This window comes from Oncorhynchus gorbuscha, linkage group LG05 (assembly GCF_021184085.1).
Source record: "Oncorhynchus gorbuscha isolate QuinsamMale2020 ecotype Even-year linkage group LG05, OgorEven_v1.0, whole genome shotgun sequence".
NCBI classification, from domain to species: domain Eukaryota; kingdom Metazoa; phylum Chordata; class Actinopteri; order Salmoniformes; family Salmonidae; genus Oncorhynchus; species Oncorhynchus gorbuscha.
Genome location: NC_060177.1, coordinates 27,118,358 through 27,134,434, shown reverse-complemented (window position 1 = coordinate 27,134,434; position 16,077 = coordinate 27,118,358). Strand labels below are relative to the sequence as shown.

The 16,077-nt window shown below is 41.8% G+C and overlaps 1 protein-coding gene across 3 annotated transcripts in view; it reads right to left on the bottom strand.

Moving 5' to 3' along the window:
* The window catches only part of LOC124035769 (myotubularin-related protein 13-like), a 156,162-nt gene that overhangs the window by 106,732 nt on the left and 33,353 nt on the right, over window positions 1-16,077 (bottom strand). For all 3 annotated transcript variants that reach the window (XM_046349440.1, XM_046349441.1, XM_046349442.1), the window contains exon 2: window positions 13,703-13,788. In XM_046349440.1, coding sequence (XP_046205396.1) covers window positions 13,703-13,788 — 86 coding nt within the window. The remainder of the gene's footprint in view (window positions 1-13,702; window positions 13,789-16,077) is intronic.

Here is a 16,077-nt window from a genome sequence, read left to right as displayed (position 1 = left end):
GCTAACGCTAGCTATTAATACTGTTACACAAATGCTTGTTCTGCTATGGTTGAAAAGCATATTTTTGAAAATCTGAGATGACAGTGTTGTTAACAAAAGGCTAAGCTTGAGATCTAGCATATTGATTTCATTTCATTTGCGATTTTCATGAATAGTTAATGTTGTGTTATGCTAATGAGCTTGCTGATAGATTTACACAATCCTGGATACATTTTTTTTCTTAGCTAAATGTGACGCACAAAATGGAGCGATTTCTCCTGCACAAATAATCTTTCAGGAAAAACTGAACATTTGCTATCTAACTGAGTCTCATTGAAAACATCAGAAGTTCTTCAAAGATAAATGATTTTATTTGAATGGTTTTCTGGTTTTTGTGAAAATGTTGCCTGCTGAATGCTAACGCTAAATGCTATGCTAATGCTAAATGCTGTTACACAAATGCTTGTTTTGCTATGGTTGAGAAGCATATTTTTGAAAATCTGAGATGACAGTGTTGTTAACAAAAGGCTAAGCTTGAGAGCTAGCATATTTATTTCATTTCATTTGCGATTTCCATGAATAGTTAACATTGCGTTATGGTAATGAGCTTGAGGCTGTATTCACGATCCCGGATCCGGGATGGCTCGACGCAAGAAGTTAAACAACAATGAACATAGTGCCAAATCATATTGTTACTATCCTGCATGAATATTCTGGGAGCTAACCATCCAGGTTCAATGTTAGCCAGTTAACATTAGGCTCTAACTAGCTAAGCAAACAGCTGTGGGATATGAATAATAACGGAAGCTAGGTAGCCAGCTAACGTTAGGTGGATAGCTAACAGTACACTTTAGTTTGAAATGAAACCACTTTGTCAAAATTAGAAACTAGTAATATCTGAAAATGTAGCTAGCTAACGCTAGACTATCTGTATACTTCTTCATGCATGATGGACGCGGATGGCATGCCACAGTTACCCTTAGTTTGAAGATGTAATCGGGAGACTGGTGTTTTCTCCATCTCTTTAGCGATCATACTCTAATTCCACTGATTTCAAAACTTGATCCACCAGAAAGTGGAGAATAACACTTAGCTATGCAGCTTCACAACACATTTTTAAAAAGCAGTATTCGAAAGGATTACCAACACAGACTGACCAGCTCAAATAGACAGAAGCCTTCTATATGGCAGACCAATCCAAACTCCTCTCTCGGCATGTCCAGCCCACTCCTTATAATCAGCCAATCACAGCTAGTGGGAAGGTTGCTTCCTTTTTCTGTGGCTTAACCAGCAAGGCTCGTGATTTAACAATTGTATTCATATATGATATATAAGTGTGTTATTAAGGCACATGAAGGTTCACGTTTCAGAAGGCATTTCTGCCAAAAAAACACATTTTGATTAATTATTAAGGCACATGAAGTCGTGACTTGCAACATACGCCTAGTTTCCTGAAACAGGTCACATATGTAGGATATATTTTCTCCTAGTTTAAATAAAAACAGTAGAATGTCTAGGTGGGGCTCTCAGCTTAAGTCTTTGTGCATGAAAGTAAAAATGTGAAGTGAATTATAGACTCAATCCATATCGAAAGGGAAAATTTCAGGCAATCTAGGGTACGTCATACAGTGAATTGAATAATAGGTTCTCAATGGATGAATTGCAAGCAAGTGAAATGGAATCAGCCTAGACTTTCTGAATGCTGTAATCCATGTCAGTGGTGCTGTGGTTAGTCTCTGGTCACAGAGTTTAGGTGTATCTATCCAAAACGGGCCAAATGTCACTCCTGTTTATGGGATACATTTAGTCCTTGTGTTTCTGTAGCATCTTTATCCCCAAGTCACAACATGGACCAGACTCTTCTGAATCTATGACATTTCAATACCGATGACACCACGTAATGCTGACTGTGTACTTCACCCTTACCATCTCCCCTTCCTGTGCCTCCATCCATGCATCCTACTGCACAATCAAGAGGTCAATGCTACAGCTGGGAATTTCCAGGGACCTCACGATACAATATTATCATGATACTTACGTGCCGATACAATATGTATTGGGATTATCACAACGTTATATGTATTGTGATTCAACACTGCGATTGTTTTTGCAAATTTGATGTTCCAAACATATTGCTCACTATGGACAAAACATTACAAATACCTGCTCTTTCCACAATTGAGACATGTCTGTGTGTGTGTGCCATTCAGAGGGTGAATGTGCAAGACAACATTGAAGTGCCATTGAAGAGGACGAGTGTGTTAAGAACTGCAATGCTGCTGGGTTTTTCCACACTCAACAGTTTCGCGTGTGTATCAAGAAAAGTCCACCAGCCAAAGGACATATACAGCCAACTTGACAACTGTGGGAAGCATTGGAGTCAACATGGACCAGAATCCCTGTGGAATGCTTGACACCTTGTAGAGTTCATGCCCTGACAAATGAGAGCTGTTCTGAGGGGAAATGGGGGTGCAACTCAATGTGTGTTCCCAATGTTTTGTACACTCAGTGTATGTTTGATGCAGAGAGACAAGAGAGCATGAGAAAACAAGTTTTGATCAGTCAGGGAAATACGGGGTGAAAACATGTTGGCTCACCATTTAAAAATATGGAGAACAAGCTATAGGATGGAAAATACCAGAGTTTTGGCGCTGTTCAATGACAGCTTTTTTCCATCGACCTAACATTGCAAAAAAACTGAAACTTACTGTCCAAAAATTATGCAGAAAAATTCATCAATGCTTGTGTCACTTCTAGGTTAGACTACTGCAATGCTCTACTTTCCAGCTACCCGGATAAAACACTAAATAACCTCCAGTTAGTGCTAAACACAGCTGCAAGAATCTTGACTAGAACCAAAAAAACTTCATATTACTCCAGCGCTAGTTTCTCTATACTGGCTTCCTGTTAAGGCTAGGGCTGATTCCAAGGTTTTACTGCTAACCTACAAAGCGTTACATGGGCTTGCTCCTATCCATCTTTCCGATTTGGTCCTGTAGTACATACCTAGGCGTACGCTACGGTCACAAGAAGCAGGCTTCCTAATTGTCCCTAGAATTTCTAAGTAAACAGCTGAAGGCAGGGCTTTCTCCTATAGAGCTCCATTTTTATGGAATGATCTGCCTATCCATGTGAGAGACGCAGACTCGGTCTCGACCTTTAAGTCTTTATTGAAGACTCATCTCTTCAGTAGGTCCTGAGTGTAGTCTGGCCCAGGGGTGTGAAGGTGAACGGAAAGGCACTGGAGCGACAAACCATCCTTGCGTGTCTCTGCCTCGTCTCTGCCTGGCCGGTTCCCCTCTCTCCACTGGGATTCTCTGCCTCTAACCCTAATATGGGGGCTGAGTCACCGGCTTACTGGTGCTCTTCCATGCTGTCCCTAGGACAGGTGCGTCACTTGAGTGGGTTGAATCTTTGACGTGATCTTCCTGTCCGGGATGTCGCCCCCCTCGGGTACATGCCATGGGGGGAGATCTTTATAGGTTATCCTCAGCCTTGTCTCAGGGTAGTAGTTGGTGGTTGAAGATATCCCTCTAGTGATGGGGGGCTGTGCTTTGGGAAAGTGGGTGGGGTTAAATCTTGCCTAGTTGGCCCTGTCCGGGGGTATAGTCGGACGGGGCCATAGTGTCTCCCGACCCCTCCTGTCTCAGCCTCCAGTATTTATGCTGCAATAGTTTGTGTGTCGGGGGGGGGCTAGGGTCAGTCTTATATCTGGAGTATTTCTCCCGTCTTATCCGTTGTCCTGTGTAAATTAGTTTGCTCAGTCTAATTCTCTTCTCTCGGAGGACCTGAGCCCTAGGACCAGGTCTCAGGACTACCTGGCCTGATGACTCTTTGCTGTCCCCAGTCCACCTGGTTGTGCTGCTGCCTGCGGCTATGGAACCCTGACCTGTTCACCGGACATGCTACCTTGTCCCGGACCTGCTGTTTTTGACTCTCTCTACCGCACCTGCTGTCGAACTCTGAATGATCAGCTATGAAAAGCCAACTGACATTTACTCCTGAGGTGCTGACCTGTAGCAATCCCTACAATCACTGTGTTTATTATTATTTGACCCTGCTGGTCATCTATGAACATTTCAACATCGTGGCCATGTACTGTTATAACCTTCACCCGGCACAGCCAAAAGAAGACTGACCACCCCTCAGCACTAGCGCTAGCTAAAGCTACCTCTAGAGAAGCAAAAAAGCAAGTAAAATATCCATAAAATAACATCCAAAAATAATATTGCAATATGCATCTGTATCCATTTTTTCCCACTTCAGTAGTCAATACAACAGTAGAGGTAAGCATGTGTGTTGAGAGGCATATTGCAACAAGTGAAAAGTGGCCTGCAGTGAACAAATCTCTGTTTGGGACAATAGCATCCATTTTGACACACATAGGGACTTCCTGAGTGAAGTTGTCTGTAAGACCACAGGCTCTAGGCCTATGCAGAGCAGGCCAGCCTGTCAGATGAGAGGAATGGAACTGGGTGATATATATAGCCTAATCGTCACTTGCCTGAAAAGATTAGAAACACATTTTCAGAGCATGAGTTGTAAACTTTTTTTCTTGGTGCATTCTTCATCTGTGGTTATTTAGTTTGCTGGGGGCCTGTTTGGACCACAAAATGCATTTCGTGCTCAGCCCCATCCGCTTTTTTTCATTCAACAGATGTATTCCAACTGTTAGCAAACGACTCATTTTCTTTTTTATGGCATGGAGGAAATCTGCAAATAATAACAATTTACATACCAGCTAAAACTGGAGCCAAATTGCTTGGTGGGGTATGTTAAAACACTATGGTGTATCTTCATTAAAAAGCTCAAAGCTAGAATTCCATTCATTTGGCCTTTGACCGAAGTGTGTCACCTCACAGTGGGGACACCAGGACTGGCCCCCTTACATGCTGCCTCACTTCTCTGGACTTTTTCCATTTGCAAAAATAAATATATCAACATATGAATGCTATTGATTTCATCTAATCCTCTAATTGTCTTGCACATATTTTAGAGGAATCACACAATTTAGAAAGCATTATGTGATTTAGTCCAAATGTGGCTGTTATAAATGTTCATATTTACTTAGCTGTTGGTTGCTTACTGTAATGCAATCTAATGTGTCACATATGGGCCAGTATATCTTCTCTCCAGTCTCATCAGACAAAGACTGAAGCTGCTCTTGGGGGTCCGCCACACGCACAATGCCTCCTAAATGCCACATCACCACAAATCAATATGGAAGTGTTCACACACGGACCATATATTGGAACCCAAGCACACATGGGTGTCCAAGGACATCTGTAGACATGAGTGATGTTTGGCTGAACTAGTGGTACTGCTTCTATATTTAACTACCACCCTACTGGGGATGGAAGTTTGGAGGATGATGCTGTCATAGCTCATTGATCCCTAGGAGACAAAGCGTGAAGATGGCTCTGCAGTGTGATACATTAGTGCTATAACTCACAGAGCAGCACAGCCATGATGGCCACCAGCAAAGTGGACCCAGTGACTCACACAGGAAGAGACCACAATGGCCCTTCAAAATAAGTATATTTGTTCTTCACTAAAGGCTTGTGTCTCTTTCGTAAAATCCCATAAATACCCAAGCATAAACAAAGGTCGCTGGAATGTTCACCTAAAACCATTGACACTGCCCAGAGACCGTCAGACTTCCACTGCAGCTCTTCATGGCATTCATGCAGATCTCTGTCATTCATTCAATCACTTTTTTTAAATGTTATATATAATTTTTTTAAAGTCCCAAACAGTCATTCTGATTCACATGTAAAATAGCCTTGAGTGACAAAAATATCACACATAATATTTTGGGGGGATAGAAATGTTCTATATTTGAAAGAAATTACTCTCTCATGTCTAACTACAAGGAAGTTTGAAAAGACAGGATGAGTGGGCGGGCAGCTTATATTAATGAGCTCACCTTGACTGACAGCTCTTTGAAACACGTACCTATTAAGCCCACTTCCAACTTTGGATTCAAATTTAAAAAATGAATTTTCTGCTGTTTAATGTTTCAACTAATTCATCTCGTTATATCCATATTTTTGTGTTATTCTAAGCCAGTCAGATGTTTTATTAAGTTAGACAATTATGTGTAAGTTCTCACTAGTGGCCAATTTCAAAGCTACAAAATAACTTGTGTTGAGGCTACCCTCAGATAAACAAATTGTTCTGATATTTTTAGTACCTTATCAGATAAGTGAACATACTTTTTCTAAAATTGAGATTTAAATCAAATGTTATTTGTCACATGCGCCAAATGCAACAGGTGTAGGTAGACCTTAGTGAAAGGCTAAAAAAAAATAGATAATAAAAACATAATTAAAGAGCAGCAGTAAATAAAAATAGCGGGGCTTTATACAGGGGGTACCGGTACAGAGTCAATGTGCGGGGGGCACCGGTGTCGAGGTAATTGAGGTAATATGTACATGTAGGTAGAGTTATTAAAGTGACTATGCATAGATAATAACAGAGTAGCAGCAGCGTAGAAGAAGGGGGGGGGGGTGCAAATAGTCTGGGTAGCCATTTGATTAGATGTTCAGGAGTCTTATGGCTTGGGGGGGTAGAAGCTGTTTAGAAGCCTCTTGGACCTAGACCTGGCACTCCGGTACCACGCGGTAGCAGAGAGAACGGTCTAGGACTTGGGTGACCGGAGTCTGACAATTTTTAGGGCCTTCCTCTGACACCACCTGGTATAGAGGTCTTGGATGGCAGGAAGCTTAGCCCCGGTGATGTACTGTGCCATACGCACAACCCTCTGTGCCTTGCGGTCGGAGGCCTCTTCACAACTGTCTTGGTGTGCTTGGACCATGTTAGTTTGTTGGTGATGTGGTCGCCAAGGAACTTGAAGCTCTCAACCTGCTCCACTACAGCCCCTCCTTTTCCTGTAGTCCACAATTATCCCCTTTGTCTTGATCACGTTGAGGGAAAGGTTGCTGTCCTTGCACCACACGGTCAGGTCTCTGACCTCCTCCCTATAGGCTGTCTCATCATTGTCGGTAATCAGGCACACCTATGTTATTAATCTCCCCTACCACTGTTGTGTCAACAGCAAACTTAATGATGGTGTTTTCGAGTCGTGCCTGGCCATGCAGTCATGAGTGAACAGGGAGTACAGGAGGGGACTGAGCACGCATCCCTGAGGGGCACCCGTGTTGAGGATCAGTATGGTGGGGGTGTTGTTACCTACCCTTACCGCCTAGGGGTGGGCCGTCGGGAAGTCCAGGTTCCAGTTGCAGAGGGAGGTGTTTAGTCCCAGGGTCCTTAGCTTATTGATGAGCTTTGAGGGCACAATGGTGTTGAATGCTGAGCTGTATTCAATGAATAGGATTCTCACATAGGTGTTCCTTTTGTCCGGGTGTAAAAGAGCAGTGGGAAGTGCAATAGAGATTGCATCATCTGTGGATCTGTTGGGGCGGTATGCAAATTGGAGTGAGTCTAGGGTTTCTGGGATAATGGTGTTGATGCGAGCCATGACCAGCCTTTCAAAGCATTTCATCGCTGTAGATGTGAGTGCTACGAGTCGGTAGTCATTTAAGCAGGTTACCTTAGTGTTCTTGGGCACAGTGACTATAGTGGTCTGCTTGAAACATGTTAGTATTACAGACTTAAGACTTTTTGCTAATATATGCACATTATAGCATATTTCACGAGCATTCCTTGCCGATTAAAAATACAGGTTTTTCATGCCAGCAGTTGTGCCTGCATGTCACATTCTCAAAGTAGCAACATATCTTGGTGAACTAAAAATTAGTAATAATGCCAGAAAAGATAATGTTTGGAGGATATACTAGCACGGTGTTACTAGGTGTTGTTCGGCCTGAGACGAAGTCGAGTGCCGGCAAACCATGCCAATATATCCTCGAAACGTCGGCTTCGTAGGCAATATCACTTTTATACAACAGGTTACAAAGATATTCAAATAACGATTGACATTTCAATTAAAAATATATATTTTTCTGAATGTATTCATACTATTTTATCCTTCCATAAGATATAGTCCCGCCACAAATCTAGGGTTGCTACCCAAGCCGGCTGGTTGTTTGTTCTATCGGTTCAGTTGCCAGAGAAACGACCAAGTCGTTCAGTCTTTATGGATGAGATCTAGGTTGTTCGTTATAAAACGTTCCAATGTCATACTGCCTTTGCTTGCTAGCTAGCATACTAAAGCTAACTTACAGTCACGTCAAAAAGCCAGAATAACAGCAAAGTAGCTATATTTGCTTAAACTGTTTTCTAGTGACATTTATTTGGATACATCCATAACAAAGAGCTAATGAGGAGTGATTTTGTCTTTCATAGAAAATGTGCCTAATTGTCTGTTGTTCAGAGGAGCAAGCCAACAACACAACCAACACAATCATTTCAAACTGAAGCACTACAAACTAGCTGCACATTTTACCTTATTTCAATTGACATTCCTTTGTATTTATCCATAAAAATTATGCCAGCCGATTAATGATTTTGACTGGATGAGAAACGCTGCCTGCCTGCCTGTCTCGTCCCGACTCCTTCATTACTATGGAACAGCTGGAGATGAAATTTGAATATTGAAACAATGTTGTAAATGTCGGAGAGAGACAGAAAGGTTCATACAAATCTCTGCTGTTGAAAATGAAATGTGAGTCTAAAAGAAATGTTAGATAATGTCTAGAGGCTTTTTATAGTGGAGATCAAGTTTGTAAATTGCTTGGCTGGGCTGATGAGACAGTGGATTGCGCATTGAGGTGGAACAGACTAAATAGACATTTTAACGTCATAGATTTAGCCGGTGGTAATTTGTGGAATATACACCGGCTGCAATGTGGTTTGAAACAGCATTCAGGATTAGACCCACCGGTTGTATAACAAGATAATTTTGTCTTATTTTACTGTAAAAAAAAACACACAAAAATATCACATTTACATAAGTATTCAGACCATTTACTCAGTACTTTGTTGAAGCACCTTCCTCAAAAATCTACTCACAATGACAAAGCAAAAACAGGTTCAGAAATGTTTGCATATTTATTACACATTAAAAAACTGAAATACCTTATTTACATAAGTACTCAGACACATTGCTATGAGACTCGAAATTGACCTCCGGTGCATGCTTTTTCCATTGATCATCCTTGAGATGTTTCTACAACTTGGAGTCCACCTGTAGTAAATTCAATTGATTAGACATGATTTGAAAAGGCACACACTTCCTTAAATTAGGTAAGAGAATACCATTGGAGTATCATCTGAACATTACCATTGGAGTATTCAAATTAGAGTCACCTATTCACTTAATAATCCCACCTCCTGAATCCAAGTGTTCGACATGGGGGAGGGAACCATTCATTTTATGATCAAACAGTTTTTCAATGTAGAAGCAGTCATTTGTCATACTTTGGTCATCATACTTTGGTCTGGTTTCAGCCAATTTCATGAAAAACAAGACTGACTGTTCATGACCTTAAAGCGAACAAAAAGATGTGGGTAGTGTATTGCTGTATCCATACAGGTCTCTATGTTTTTCCTTGAAAATAAACATGAACCATTAACGGAATCACTGAGGTTAACAAATATTTCCCATTCCCACTGTGAAAACAATAGGCTCCACTATCAATCCATTCTGGCTTCCACAACATTGACATGGATTATGCCACAGGTTGGCTGCTCACGGGCTCCTCCACCTGCCGATCTGGTACGGTTCGGTCTATTTCACTGGACCTCTTGAAAGGCCTGGATGAGACTGACTGACTGCTATCAGTGGTGATGCATGACTACTCTGACATGCAAAGCCCTTCTCTAGACAAGACTGGAGTAGGTACAGGAGCAAGCTTCAGCTTAGCACTGAGACTCGAGAGCATCTTAGTAACGCTACCAAATCTCCCCAGTGTACTTTCATCTAAGCCAGGAGGAATGTGCCTGGGCTTACCAAGAATCCACCTGACTGCATAAAGAAATGGAAAGGATTGGAACGTCTACTTCAATGTCAAGAGAAAAACAAGAATGACTTGTAGGCATACAGAGCGAGGTCTATTTATTCTGAATGGAATGTCAATGTTATACATGAGGTTGCGTGATTAAGTCCATCAAAACACAATGTTTCCAATTCTGAAGTAAGACTTTTCCCTTTTTGTTGTTGTTGCGCAAACCGAATAGGGACCATGTATACCCCAGCCAGGCTAACAGCTAGCAGGAAACCTCATTCACCAGGGGAAATCAAGTGTGGACTCTCAGCACTGAGGTGAGCAGGGCTTGTCATTTAGACTTGCCGGGGGGAAAGTTCAACAATTGTGGGACAACCAGAATATGGATTTGAGTTGTCCGAATAGATTAGTAAAAAAAAAACTACCAAACAAGTACTCTGATCAGAATTGGATCAGGCAGCGCACAGCAGAACAGTGCATAGTTGACATCGAGTAAATTGCCTATATTCCTATAGTCCATTTAAATAAATGTTATATTTACACAAAGCAAGAGAACATTGTAGACTGCTAGTCTCACCGAAGCAGAAAAAACATTAAAATCTAAATCAGATGATCTAGGCCAATAGCCAAAGTCTATTTTTATAGCAGACACCAATGTTCCCTCAAAACAATTTCGGCACTGGGCAAATTTCTGGTCTGCGGAGCACAAACTTCTGTGCAACTTCCAGCATGAGTTCACTGTGAACACTTGAGGCTGTACCCGCTTTAAGTTAATTTAAAAGTGGCCAAGTAGGCTATGTGATCATAATGTAGACCTACCAGAGTGGCCTATCATCAAAAACAATGTACAAAATGAATCCCATAACATTTTAACATGGAAAAAGCGGTTTGATCATTCAGCCTACAGTAGCAGCCAATGTGTGGCGTTTAGGCCTACATTCTATGAGACTTTTGAGAAAAAGAAACATGCAGGGCTAAACATTAACCTGTTTATTCTCTTTTCCTACTGACAAGGTGACTGAAAATCTTTTGTTTGAGGCAAGAAACCACTTCACAAAATAAAATGCAATATTGATCAAATACCATTATTACAGAGAACAAGAAATTATGCTACCCTCTGCCTATTGGCTACTTAGCTTCCAAAGTGGCACAGCGGTCTAAGCCACTGCATCTCAGTGCTAGAGGCATCTCAGTGCTAGAGGCATCACTACATAATTGGCCCAGTGTCAGCCGGGTTAGGATTTGGGCAGGGTAGGCAGTCATTGTAAATAAGATTTTGTCTTAACCTCTCTAGGGTATGTGGGACGCTGTATGAAAGTCGAAGTCTATGCTATTCTCATTCACAGATTTATTTTGAATGAAAAATATATTTTAGGCCACAAGAAGTGAAATTGAGCAAACAATATCAAGATGAGTCCAAAGAAAAGTTAGGCTACAGCTGAAGAAAGCTTAAACTGGCCTAAACTAATTTACATATTATTAGAGCAATGTGCAACCTACCTACAAAACATATATAGTAGCCCAGGCTAATAAGAGGGAAGAGGATGAGGCAAAAATACAAATTAGTTTATAATTATTCAGTTCTGAGGACAGCAGAGTTGCTCTGCAGCCCATTATGATTTACAACCTATCACAAAACGCAGTCAGCTAGGCTCGTTGCCTGTGTCACTCGCTCCACCTGCACGATTCGGCACACACACAGACAGCCAGATTGGCCTAGGCTACTGTACATCTCTTTCGTGCCACAGCTCCACCAGAGTGGAATAGGCTATTTGAAAATATTTGGGTCTTCTAAATATATTCTGTCAATGTCATGATACTTTTGACTGCTGAATACCAACACTCAATCACTTAGATGTATTTTCAGGTTCCTGAAGCAACTGCTTTCTATATGTCTCGATCTGGTGTTCTCTCCATCTCCCGTGTTTTGCTCCGCACAGACCTGTCAAGTTTAAGCGGGCGAGCAATGGATTATGGTCATTGTAGTTAATTACCACAATTTCTGCACTGAACTATGTAGAATATTGGCCTGTTGGAAACTACAACTCCTTATTACATCGCACAGTTCAGGCTTCAGATTTATCTCTACAGAAGCTACTCATCTTGCTCACAGAAAAAAAATGGAATAAATGGAATTCAAATAATTGGACAATAACAAATTTTTGTTAAAAATCGCTCAGCGCTACTCGTCCCAAACGAGTATGCCAAACGAGTATGCCAAAAACGAGTATGCCAAAAACGAGTATGCCAAAAACGTGGACATTGAGTAACATAACCCACAAACTGGCCACATGTTTTTCTATGAAAGCATGGAGTGCTAAATGTAAAATAAAATCCATAGTGGGCTGTTGAGGAGAGAAAGTAGGAACATACTGTATAACAGAGGAAGAAGAAAATGTCCATGTGTATCCACTTGGCATTAAAAAGGCAGAGTAGTTTAGCCTCCATGAGGAGAGAAGGGCATATGTGAACGTAAACAAATGTTAAAAATTATGCAGCGATCACATCTTTAAGGAATTGTGCTGATTTGGCTTGTTCTAACTAAATGGCTCAAGTAGTGACTGGAATCTGTCCAAAAATATGGGGACATTAGGTTCTTCGCAGGACAGTGGCATTCAGGAGGCGCCTCGCTCTCCTCGCTGTTGACCGTGGGACAAGAGCATCCTAATTGAAATAGTATGTCCAAGTAAACAAACAAATAAACAAACACGCAGGCAGACAGGCCCCATTGGCCATGTGCTTGCCGGAGTACCCTGTTGAACTGTGGGAGGTTGCCTGGGCCTGTGAGTTTACTGCTACTGTTGCCCTGCGTATTAACTTCCAGATCGCTCCAGACAAGCAAATATTTGGTCACAATGAGTGCAATGATTTGTGCACAATGGTAACAGACCCCATGTCTAGAGTCAAGTCGCCCTCGGAGGAGAGGAGGGTAGAGAAAGAGGGATGCAACTCCCTAATGCAACCAAAGAAAGAAAGATGGGGACACCGAACAGAGGGAGCAATAACAGGCTGGACATAGCTGAGGATTCTGGGAGGTGGGTAGGAATGTTCCAATTAGTGGAGGCGGAAGGGGTTGAAACAAACTCTTAAATAAACAATCATTATGCCTTTGTTGACACAGGAAATGCCAATATTAGATCGGCACACTCCAGAAGAACATGCGTCCTGGGAACATGGGAAGATGTCTCAACTGTTGCTCCACTCCTGGGGTTCTTGTCAGTACGATACGGCAACAGAACATTTCACAGTGCAAAATAACTTGGTCATCTCAGTCAGCGGAGAGGATAATTAAAAAAGACTATATATATTTATTTATTTATTTTAAAGGATCAAACCTGTCCCGGCAGGTCAGCACTGAGAAAGGATTAACCAGGGAAATACTGCACAACCTGTACAAATGGTTCAAGAAGAGCTACCAGGTAGAGCTCCCTTAGTGAACAGAGCGCTCCAACAGCATGATTGGTTGTAGCACAGTAGCTTAACAAGCCCATTTTCCATTGCAGACAAAATAACCACTAAAATGGTGCTTACAGTCACAACAGGAAATTATGCAAACCTCTCTACATTTTTGCTTTGTCAGGCAAAGCCCCATGTGTCCATTAGGTCAACTCAAGTTCTGCGAAGAGAAACCAGAGCCATCTTCAACCTTGGCTTGCAGTATTAAACTCACACCCACCAAAACATGCAGACTGAGGTAGGTAGGGAGGTTAATGTGGGGAAGCAAGCAACTCAAAACCACTGCTATAACACAGGGTGCGTGAATAAGTAAGTGTTCTCTCAACACGGTCAGTCTCAGGAAAATGTTATGAACTCACCATCTCCACCCCCTGGGGAAACGCTGTGCCCTCCCAGTCCTTTTTGGGGAAGCGCTGGATGATCTTCCCACATCCTTCTCCTGCACCTGGAAACCAAACAATGGCAATCAATGGCAGGGAAAACCTGGCATGGCACTGATCTGATGTCAATGTGTCATCTACCTAAAGGAGTACCCTGAATGACATTATCTACAAGATGATGGAATTCATCTAGAACAGCGCTCTAGGGCCTATACCACCCACAGAAGAGGGACGATCCTCTAGTTACCAGACAGATGCACTGTGTACGGTGAATGATGCATGGGTCAAGGTAATGTTCTTTAGAATGGACACTGTACACAAAAAAAAGTCAGCTTTTCACATTGTTAAAAGGACATACTGGTTGTGAATGGCCCTAATAAAACTATTTTTCCAAACAGTAGAGGTGTAGGGGGCATTCGAGGACACACAAATCATTGATGTATGATCATATTTCCAGACTTCCTAATTGGCACAATCGGTTTGGAGCATTCTTAGAGGTCCACTGTGATGATTCTCCTTGCATTTTCCAGCTTTCTCTTCATGCTGTGGGAACACTTTGACCACAACTTACAAGAGGAAAGCACAGATGAGTAGCACTACAGGGTCATAACGACAGGACATTCATCCTGTGCTTTTCCAGAGGTACTATGTGAGGGATTGTGTTGCTCCTTAGTGCTAACAAATAACCCAAGATTGCCATGTTAAAGGGATACTTCTGAATTTTGGCAATAATGCCATTTATCTACTTCCTCAGAGTCAGATGAACCCGTGGATACCATTTTTATACGTCTCGGTGTCCAGTATGAAGGAAGTTAGAGGTAGCTTTGCAAGCCAATGCTCAATAGCATTAGCACAATGACTGGAGGTCTATGGGTATCTGCTAGCATGCACATAGAGACATATAAAACGGTATCCACAAGTTGGTATCCGACTCCGGGTGAGTAGATAAAAGGCCTCATTGCAAAAAATCCCAGTGTACCTTTAAGTGTAAATGGTGAAGCAATCCTACAAGCCAATTGCCAACCCACTCTAAGGGGAAGAAAAACAGATAGGCTAAGTTTGTTTCCATATGATTTGCATCTGCACTAGCAGATGCTGAAATAAATTAATAGGCATATTTCCAAATCAGTGAGCATGAGCCAAAGCCCTAATGTAGCCAAGTCGCCATTGGAAAATGCTCCATTCAAAACCAACTTGAGAGCATCCAGAACCAACGTGCAAATGAGTTCACTTACAGTGAAATTGAATTCAAATGTGACTACCATCGACGGAAGAAACAAACACAAATAGGAGGTTAAAAGAATGAAGGCGAAATGCATCAGCAGATCTGGAATCAGTCACGGCCAATAAATAAATTACAGGGTTGGATTAAATCAAGATGTTTCACCGAGAATGTGGCCAAAGATTAAGTGCGAGAAAATGAACCCGGACAGCTAACACAAAGCAAATTACAGAAGTGGGGAGGACATCCATTTGGGAGTGATCCACTCTGACAGCATGATTCAGTGAGATGAGGATGAGTAGCGAAAGAAGGAAAAGGGGAGAGAGCACCCTCCTCCTCCTCAACCCCAGCATCTGTCAGGTAGGTCACCAATCAGACAGCTCATGGAAATATCAGCGAACAAGGAGGTCAGCTCACTAGATTGTGGTGGCACAGAGAGATGCAGTACACGGCTGATCTGCTGAACACAGTCATCCCTTTATTATCAGTTCAGTATTCAATGCACGATTGAACAGACACTGCCACAGCATGGACTGCATAGATTCAAAGTGTTGTCTGGTCTATTTTAAAGAGCCAACTTATCATGAAAAAGAACACAGGGTCACTGTCTGACTTACATATGGCTGACTTACAATTGTTTTAGGGAATTTTTAAACAAATTGGATGTAATTACTCGTCAACAAAATGCAATGAGTTACAACAGACTGCAATCTATTTAAGGCAGTGATTGTTCTTTCAAATCCTCTTCAATCTGGAAAGCTAAGAAAATGGAAAAATAACCTAATTAAGAAACTTAAAAGAATACCTTTCTTCGGCATGCCAGGAACAGCATCTAGAAATGCTTTCCTTTCCAAAGTGCCATTTGTCAAAGTATTGTCTGACACAATGACATCATTTAGATGTTATTGTAAGCTCTCAGTCACACATTCATTTAGCACACAGTTTTCATTCCATCACTGTTGAGAAGAAACCTATCAATTGAACTCCGGTGCATCCCGTTTCCATGGATCATTCTTGAGATGTTTCTACAACTTGATTGTATTCCATCTGTTGTAAATTCAATTGATTGGACATGATTTGGAAAGGCACACACCTGTCTATATAAGGTCCCACAGTTGACAGTGCATGTCAG